General features: G+C 48.7%; 1 protein-coding gene across 1 annotated transcript; it reads left to right on the plus strand.

Moving 5' to 3' along the window:
* Positions 1–3,141: 3,141 nt before the first annotated feature.
* THY1 (Thy-1 cell surface antigen) lies at positions 3,142–9,214 on the plus strand. Its single transcript, XM_036744825.1, has 4 exons — positions 3,142–3,260; positions 6,195–6,298; positions 6,737–7,072; positions 7,712–9,214. The coding sequence occupies exons 2-4, from the start codon at positions 6,259–6,261 to the stop codon at positions 7,822–7,824; spliced, it is 489 nt and encodes a 162-aa protein (XP_036600720.1). The 5' UTR covers positions 3,142–3,260; positions 6,195–6,258; the 3' UTR covers positions 7,825–9,214.
* The last annotated feature ends 632 nt before the right edge of the window (positions 9,215–9,846 follow it).

The raw sequence follows: 9,846 nt of genomic DNA on the forward strand, positions 1-9,846 counted from the left end.
ATAGTTTTACCTCTCGCTCGAAAGTTCGTAATTTGAAGGCAAGTTGTCTTCCTCAAAATACCACACCATTTTTATTGTCAGTTACATGACATCACATAGTAGCAAAACCAAAGACCCACTCAAAACAGCAAAAGCATTGTGAGGGTGCCAAAATGCTTTAACAGTAAACACTCTCAAAAGCCGTGGCCCCAAGTAAACCACCTGCATCATCCCCCTCAATCCCAGGTTGATCTAGGAAAGCAGTCCTCTCTATACCTATAATAATAATAGTACTTAACAGCTATTGACCTCACTGGCTGGTAAAGCACTCCAAAAATCAGAACTATTATTATTTATGAGTTCTCCAGCCTCATTCCCATATAACTAGTTCCTTGGCCTGGCCTCAGTTTCGGCCATAAAACCCAGCACCTCACTTCCAACTCTCTACCTCCATCTCTTAATCTTCCTTTTATTCTTCTTCAAGGGCTCCTAGCTCCTTCCATCCATTTCAGGGAATTACCAGTACCATGACTCCTCAAGATTTTCAAGGATGGGCGGGGTTGATAATTCCTCGAGTCCAAATAAGTATTTCATAACCCTATCCCATCTCTACTCATTTTCTGGATTCAGATTGATGAGTTATGACTCACATCCCTATCTCTGCCTCCCCACCTCCCATCAAAGTTCTTGACAATTTTATGTCAACACTCCCTCCCCTAATCAAAATTCTTTCCCCCTATGAAGATGAGATCAGTAAGTATTGGAAGAAAAACAATCTGATTGTATAAATTCTCACCAAAGCATGAAAGACAGCCCCTTTTCCCAACCCCCAACCCAGTTAGGTCAAATGAACCCTAACTGGTAGAAATTTCAGCACTGTGATAAGTGAAGTGAAAAACTTCCCGCATTGTATGGGAAGACTTTGGGGGTCAGAAGGGTCACCAATAAGAAGTTCAACCTTGACTGAACTTAAACCGTTCCTGCTTTTTTTCTTCCAAGATTCTTCCTTTCCTCTGCTTCTGAATCTACAGATGCACTAAAATGGCCCAGTTCTGCATGAGGCCTCTTATGGCATGTGAAAGAGCAGGAAAAGATTTGTAACTGCAGGTAGTTTTAAAGTCAGAAGATAGAAGCTTCCCCTTCTACCTCCAGCTCAAAATAGAGCCACTAAGAGCTCACAGGGAAGGGACCTTTCGGTTAAAAAACCACAATGGCCACACCCTCTTAAGGCCCTGGTAGGAAAGAAACACAGTGTCCCTTATTCCAAATGCCACCTTATCATTGCCCCCTTCACAGAAAGAGAGCTTGGGGACCCCAGCAAGTAGGTCATTTCTCAGCCACATTCCCAGAATAACATAGATCAGGTCATAGCATCTAGGGTATTAGAGCCAAAGGGACCTTAGAGATACGTATTTCTGTGACTGATTTGTTGAACCTCGACACAAAGCAGCTTGTTTTCCAAATTTCTTCATTCCAGCTTGCATAGATTTTTAAAAATCCTCATTATGTCATCTGAAGTACTCACTATCTTTCTCTCCCAGCTTTGCAGCATTTTACAGATTTGACAATTATGCCATGTACATTTTCACAGAGGTCAGTTCTGGCTTTTTCTCCACAGTTTCCATTACTATAAATGACAACTCTGGAGGTCATCTCTGGGCTGTAAGAGGAAGACTTCATATTCCCTCCCTATCTTGCTTTGTGAGGGGGGTGGGGATGGGAAGGGAAGTTGTTGACCAGAGACTCATAAAGTCAAGAATTTTAAAACTGGAAGCAACTCAGCTCTTCCAATTCATCCTTCCCACAGTTGCCAAAATAATCTTAAAAGGCACAGGTTGCTCTATTGCTAAGAAATCTTCAGTAGCTTGTGCTGTGTAATTATAATGACAAAGCATGGCCCTAGAGAAGAGCTGAGAAAATGCACCTCCCTCCTATTATTGGAAAGATGAAGGAGCATAAGGGTGGTCAGATGCAACTGATGTGTCAGTTGGTTTTACTGAATTGTTTGCTGGTTTTTGTTTTTTAAATCTTCATAACAAGGGAAGGCTGGATGGACAGGGCACGGTAAGGGGTATATTTGGAAATGAATGTGACATAAAAACTAAAGGCATTAATAAACCCTTTTTAAAAAAATTTCAGTGATTCCCAAATGTATATAAGATAATATACAAACTCCTTAGTCTGTCATTAAAGGTCCTCCACAATCTGATACCTCCACCTTGCTTTTTTGCATAGCTCTCATTTTTGAACTCCAAATTCCAGTCAAATTGAACTACCAGCTGCTTGCAGAACTAAACATGCCGTCTTCTGCCTCCATGCATGGCTGAAAGACCGATTCTGCTACCAGAAAGGAAAGCTCTGCTCAAGCGTCGCCTCCTCCATGGACCCCTCTCTGGTCCCATTTTCCCCCACTTCCACACTCGCTTGCCCTGCCAGATGAAAACTAAACAAGGGGGAAAATATGCTTATTGCACCAAGGGATTGGGGGGGGGGAGGTGGAGGTGTTGGGGGAAGCATTCTCTAGCTGTCATGACTGGGATTCAATGGAACCGAAGCACAAGAAGTTGCAGATGGGAGGAATGGAAGCCACCAGCACAGATCAGATACCAGAGAAAGGATATGCAATTCTCATTGCCTAAGCATTGACAAGCTTCCCTGCCTCTGAGGGGCTACTCAAGCATGGAAAAATACCTAGCTTCCTATGGAGGTATGTTGGAAAATCCCAAAACTCAAACCTCTAGAATGAAATCATAGGATGTAAAAGCCTAAAAAAGGTAGTGGAAGATGCGAGATTAGGAGATGAGGACGGATTTTAAAGCCATCACTGTTGAGACAGAGGAGATGAAGAGGGAGGGGTATAGATGCCTAGATCCTTCATTCCAGACTGGTTTCCCTTAAAGTCCTCCAGAAAAAAAAAATGGAAAGGGTAGAGCGGAATGGAGGGAGGGGGGAGGAGAGAAATGGTCCTTCCCTGGGTGGGTCTATTAAACCTCCTAAACAGCCGCAGAACCCATTTTCTCTCCCGCAGGGCGGTTTACCAACCCCCACCACCACCCCCGCTTTCCTCCCAAGCCCTCCTTCTCCAACTATCTTCCTGCACCCCCACCCCAGCCAATCCCCTATCCAGAAGCTGATTGGTGGAGCTTCTCTGCCCCTCCCTCTAGTCCCCTGTCTGAAACTGCGGGCTCTGAGCCCCGTTCTGGGGCTTACAGACAACCTCTCATCTTGCTGAGAAAGCAGTGGCGGAGGCGGAGGCAGCAGCGCAAAGGCTTGGCCCACAGGTAGGCGTCCGGGACCCGGCCCAGGTCCAGCTCTGGTATGATTCTAGGGGGCAGGGGGCAGCCAGAGCAGCGCAGCTTGTGCTTTCAATCCTGAGCCATCTGTACCTCGGCAGTTCCCTCTGCCTGTTCCAGCACCTTGGGAATTCCCAAGGTGAAGGAGGCAGTCCTGGACGACCCCGGTAAGAAGGGTTCCGGAGAGGGGGTGGTATGCAGTGCGAGGGGACCCAGAAAAATAGCGAACCCTGGACGCTGGCGATGTGCTGCGCTTCATTGGGTGGACAGGAGTCTGGGCAGCTGCAGAGCAGGGGAGTTCGCTGCAGAGAGAGGGAGGGACAGAAGAAGGTGCGGGACAGGAGAAGGTTAGGACTGCACTGGATTGGATAAGGTGGGAGGCCTGAGAGAGAGAAGCATCCCGCTTTGCCTTCTGCCAGCTAAAGGACAGAGCTACATCAGAGGGGAACTGGAGAAAAACTGGGGGCTGGGGAGCTTGGGGCGTGGGTAAAGACAAGCCCCTGACCTTGCCTCCCGTTTAGCTCGCAACCCTTCTCCTCAGCCCTTAACAGACACCTCACGTCTCACACCCATATTGAAATGGGAGGTTGGATCGCGGATCCTGTGAGGCTTCCTCATGATTTAACCCGGGGAATTGAGACTGGCAGGCTTCAAGCTCTGCGGGTGAACGAACTGCGGGAATAGGGAGCACTCCTCGGTGCGGGAAGCTGAGCCGCAGTGCCGGGGGAGGGGAGAGGGCAGGCGGGAGGGAGGGGCTGGAGGAGGGAACCCGGCAGAAAGAGGAGGGGTCTAGTATTGGGAGAGGAGGGGAAAGGAGGATTGAAGAGACTGGGAAGGGAGGGATGCAGAACGAGGGAGAGGAGAAGTGGACTAAGGATGTGAGTGAGAGCAAATGGGACTAAGGGTCCTGCTGCAGAAGACCTAGCTGAAAGCTGGGCTGGGAGAGAGAGAAAATTAATTCAACCTATGCAATCCACCTTCCACTCTTCTCTCACCTCCCTTCTCTTCTTCTTTCCTCCGTTCCCTCTTCTCCCTTTCTATCCTTCTGTTCCCTCTCTGCCACAATCCCGTCCCCTCGCTTTCATCCCTTCTCCCTGGTTCTGCTGCATTGTCCTCTCTCGCACTCTCTTTCTGTCTCTGTCTGTCTCTGTCTCTCTATCTCTCTGTCTCTCTGCCTCTCTGTCTCTCTCTCTCTCTCCCTCTCGCTCTCTCTCTTTCTCTCCCCCCTCTCCCTTTCTCTGCCTCTCTCTGTCTCTCTTTCTCCCACCCCCACCTCCCCCTCTCTCTCTTGCCCCAGTCTCTTCTTTCCCTGGCCTCCCCTCCAGCCTCCTTCTCCCCTACTCTTCTTGGCAGATTGAACCCACAAAATGACCCCTTTCCCTCCCCCACCAATTCCCTCCAAACCCAGACTCTGGGGAGACTCGTCATCTCATCTAAATCTTAAAATTCTCATCTTCCGTGCTCCACTCCTCCCACAGCTACACTTGAGGTGCTAAAAAGCTAATAATGTCCAGGGTTCAAGGACCAGGGAGATGGAAACTCTGGCTCCTGAGAGTCGTTGTGTTCCCCCAGCTCCCCAGCACATACGTGTTCACGACCCTCTGAGATCCTCGTCCTTTCCCTGTGCATCCACCCCACTTGACCACCATACCACCCAAAGGATATGTCCACCACTCCCAAGGGTACCCTCATGTGTGTGCCTTCCCAGGCACACATGCGGGCACATGCTGGCACCTGTCCTCGACTGCAAAAACTGGCTTGGACTCTTAATGCCCTGGGGATGCCCTGGGAATACTCTGAGGATGGTCTGTTCTGGAAGCATGAATAGGCAAGGCTTGTCAGTATCTAACAAGGGAAGACTTGGGCACAGAGCCAGTAGGGTGGAGCCCCCTGGAGTTAATCTGAGAAACTGTAGCCAGAGGGGGAAATGGAGGGAGAGAAGGGGAGAGAGAGAGAGGAGGAGGAGGAGGGCGGGGGAGATAAGCCAAAGGGATGGCAGGTTCTTTCCTTATCTAGAAAGATCGTTAGCCTCCACCCATATCTGGAAGTACATTTAACACACACACACACACACACACACATGCACACGCGCGCGCGCGCGCGCGCACACACACACACAGACACACACCCCCTCTTATCCTCCCCTGTGCAAACACATCTAGAAATACCATTAGCAACTCCTATACACACACCTATGAGCACCTTTAACCTCTTCCCTCCCCCTAGTATGCACAAACACCGTTGTGGGCAGGTTACTTATTCCCCTATCCTAGAGTTTCCCTGATGAGGAGAGAGGACCTGGTATCACCCAAGCCCACTCACCAGTAAGATAGTAAACAAGCATCTATTTTTTAAAAATAGATACTTCTAGCATACTTTCACGTATACACGCTGTCTTTCAAGATAGAGTATAATCAACTAGAGGGCAAAGACTGTGTCCCCGGCACAAGTAAGCCCCCTTCTAAATGCATGCAGATTGATTAGCAATGAAATAGAGGTACTCAGTGGTCTGGATGACAAGCCAGGGAAAAGAAAATCTAGGTTCAAGCCCTCCTTCTTTCACTGAATTGGTGTTTGACCTGCCCCAGTCACTCTGTGCCTAGGCAGGAGATATTAGGATCACAGATGTAAAGGTAGCAGGAACCTTAGAAAGTCAGTCTCCTTCCCATTTTACAGAGGAGGTGAGACCAAAGATAGAAGGCAAGTTGCCTAAGGCCACATAAGTAGTAATTATCAGAGCCCAGACCTGGGAACTCTGACTCCAGACCTGGTGTCTTTACGTTACACCCTGACTGTCCCTACTATGGTGAAGCTTAAATGAGATGCTGCGTGTTGAACCATTTTACAAGGTGCTACGTAAACCTTTACAAAGCAGGGTACCTCCGCAGCTAGTGAGTGGGTTCTGTAAACACTGTCTTTCAGGAGTGCCTCTGGGCCTGGCTGGTGACACTTTTGCTGCTACCTGAGTGTGCACCCTCATCTTGACATGTTGAGTCCCAAGATTGGCATCGCTGTCCTGCTGACAGGTAGCAGGTTGAGGGGTAGTGGGATGGGTCTCTCTCTTCCTTTAGGTTGGTCTCATTGGGACTTCAGAAAACAGCAGAGAAGACCCAAAATCCAATCCATAAAAGAGGTGATATCTCCTCATGAGGAGACAAGGAGTGTGGCATGATTCTTCAGGGGTCATGTGAGGAGGGGTGGGTGATAGACGTGGCTTACATGGAGCATATCTTACCTCCTCCCATTGCCTGCCTATTCCCAGGAACAAAGAAAGGCAAAAATCAACAGCCCCATGTTTCTGTGCTCTGTTGGAAAGGGGACGGGGGTTTCATGAGGGAATGTGAGAGGAACTAGATTTCATCAGGGGCCCCTGTCTCCCTATAAGCTCCCTCTCCCTGCCCACAACAGCTCTGGGGTGGTACTGAGTCAAGTCCCAATAAGGAGTGGTTGGGTGCATGCCTCAGTCTTGCAGGTGGCCTATGGACAGAAGGTGAACGATCTGACTGCTTGTTTGGTGGACAACAACCTGAGGGTGGACTGCCGCTATGAAAATAACACCAAGTCCCCACTTCAGTACGAGTTCAGCCTGACCCGAGAGAAACAAAAGCATGTGCTGAACTCCACAATTGGAGTGCCTGAGCATGCCTACCGGAGCCGGGTCAACCTCTCCATGTCCCAAAACTATATGGCCCTCTTCCTGAAAGACTTCACCCAAAAGGATGAGGGCATCTACTCCTGTGACCTGCGTGCTTCTGGGACTGGCGGCGCCACTAGCAGCAGGAACATCACTGTCTACAAAGGTGAGGGGGATCCTAAAGGCCAGAGGATAGGGGAGGGTGTAGAGAGAAAGTGGACAGTGGTAGAATGAGAAGACAGAGTCCCAAGGATCAGCAAAAGAAACCCCTGAATGGAATGAGCAATAGGTTTGGGGAAAGAAAGCGGTTTCTCTAGAGCAAAAAACAAAATGGAACCCCTTGGATGAAAGTGGGATAGTCAAGACTTGGCCAGCAGGCTTGGGGGGTTTCCTAGGATACCAGAGTTCCATGGGACTTTGGGGAGAGGAAGATACAGTCCCATTTCAAAGTCCTTTGGACTTTGGAAGGGGGATGGAGAGAAGCCCTGTCATAAAGGAAGAGTGTCCTAATTCCTCCAACTCTTCTCTCCCTGCCCAAACTCACTATCACCTGTTGCCACCTTCAGTTTGATTTCTGGGCACTTTTAAGACCAAAGAGACCACTTCTTTCTGTAACCTCTTCCCTCTACTTCTCTAGAAAGTTGGGTTCCTCCTTAGGCAAGAGGGAAAGTATCTGGTCCAGGTCTGGAGCTAAGGTATATCCCACTATGCAGTCCACAAGCTAGGTCCACAGCTGGGTCTAGCTCTTCCCCCTACCCCATCCTCCATTCTTCCACGATGTCCTTGTTCTCTTCTTTCTCATCAGATAAGCTGCAAACCTGTGGAGTCATGAGCCTGCTGGTCCAGAACACCTCCTGGCTGCTACTGCTGCTGCTCTCCCTCCCCCTCCTACAGGCCACGGATTTTGAGTGCCTGTGATTGGCTGGGGGACATGGAGGAGACAGAAAAGATGAGGCCAAACCCCAGGAGGCCCTCTCTTTCTCTCTGAGCCGGCTGTCCCACTTCACCCCCCACCCTGGGGAGGCGAGAGGAGGCAGGGAACCCACCCTTATAGAGGAATCCTAGTTCCGCATGCCATCATTCACCCAACTCTTCCTCCACCTTGCTGCCTCGCACCCCACACTCCCCTTACCTGGTACTACCGGCTGCATTTTTGTATTTGTCATTCCAGGGCTGCTTCTGTGATTTGTTTGGGGTTATTTTTCTTCTTTTCTTTCCTTTGGAAGTTTGTAAAGCAAGGGAGCAAAGGGGCAGAGGAGAGACCAAACCAGCTTTTGGATTGGCAAGGACTGATTTGCTATGACCTCAAGAGAGGCTCCACAGAGGATATACATGATGGTGCAGGGGAAAAAGGCACCTAGGATCTTCTATCCCTGCCTGAGTTTAGGGACAGGGAATTATACAGGGGAAGCAGTATGTGGGAGGTGTCATGTGCCAGGAGCATCCCACAGCCAAGATGGGAAAAACAGAACCATTCTTGAGTTAAAGGAGATGGAAGTTGTAGGTTTCCCAAACCTGCCATGTTGTTTTTACTGAGCTGAAAAGAACCAGAATGATCAGTTGGAAATGCCTCTATCTTACCACTTTCAGAAATCCCCCAGAATTACCACTTTTCAGAAAATCCCCCTCTGGCAAGAAGCCTAGCATCAAATGCAGAAGGGCCTAAAAAGCAAGGGGGATGAAACTGGAGAAGAGAGGGGGAGCGAGCAGTTTCAGTGAACTGCCTAAGTGCTCCCTCTAGTCTCTGCACCCAAACCTAGTGAATAGGGTCTAGCATAGAGACAGGGATGGTAAATCTCCCAGTACTCCCATCTCTGTTATATCCATCTTCCTCATCCTCTACCCAGCGCCCCCCCCAACTTTCACAAAAGCTTCCAGAATTCAAACCCAGGAGTTGATGAGCCAAGTCAGGCTGTGCTCAGAAAACCAGATCCTTCTATATGAAGGAAGCCTCCTGTTTAAAGAGACTAGGCGGTGAGCTAATAGTATAGGTGTAGGTGGTAGCCGTGTCCATGAGACAGCACCCCTTCTGCGGCATTCCTGTCCCCCTGCCCTATTAATTGGACTGCTCAGGTATCTCTCTGGTGACATCACAAACCCGTGCTGGAGTTTTCTGAGGAATACAACAGAGAAAGGCCAATAAAAGGTGCCAATCTTCACGAAATGAGGTCTAAAAAACCAGAACCCAGCTCCCCAAGACCACTGGCATTACCGTCTTGTCCTGTGACCATGTGTATCGTATCCACAGCTTGTTGTATTATGGCATCTAGGCAAGGAAAAAACTACACAATAAAGCCAAGCCTCTGGAGTGGGTTGCTGTTGTTATCTTGAGGGGATGGGAGGGGGTTAGGGGCAAGGGTAATAATAATTAACATTTATATAGACTTTTAATGTTTGCAAGGCACTTTACAAGTATTATCTCTTTTGGTCCTCATAACAACTCTATAAGAGTTAGGTTTTTTTCAACCCCTTTTTGCAGAAAATTGAGGCTGAGACTTATTAAGTGATTTACTCAGGATTTACACACCTAGCAAGTGTGTATTGGATTCAAACTCTGATGTATCCTGACTCCAAGTCAGACATTTTTACCACTATGCCAACCCAGTTGCTTTGGAAGGGTGAATTTGAAGGGACAAAGATGCTTCTACCTTTGGGGCAGCTAGGTGGTACAGTGAGTAGAGCACCAGCCCTGGAGTCAGGAGGACCTGAGTTCAAATGCAGCCTCAGAAACTTGACACACTAGCTGTGTGACCTTGGGCAAGTCACTTAACCCCAACTGCCCTGCCCTCCCCCGATAGATAGATAGATATAGATATAGATAAAGATGCTTAGAAGTTTCCCCAGCTGTCATAGGATAAGAGGTTGGAAGAGATTTTAGAGACCATCTAGACCACCTCCCTCATTCTACAGAAAAGAAAACTGGAATCCAGAGGGATAATG

Source organism: Trichosurus vulpecula, chromosome 2, assembly GCF_011100635.1.
Source record: "Trichosurus vulpecula isolate mTriVul1 chromosome 2, mTriVul1.pri, whole genome shotgun sequence".
NCBI classification, from domain to species: domain Eukaryota; kingdom Metazoa; phylum Chordata; class Mammalia; order Diprotodontia; family Phalangeridae; genus Trichosurus; species Trichosurus vulpecula.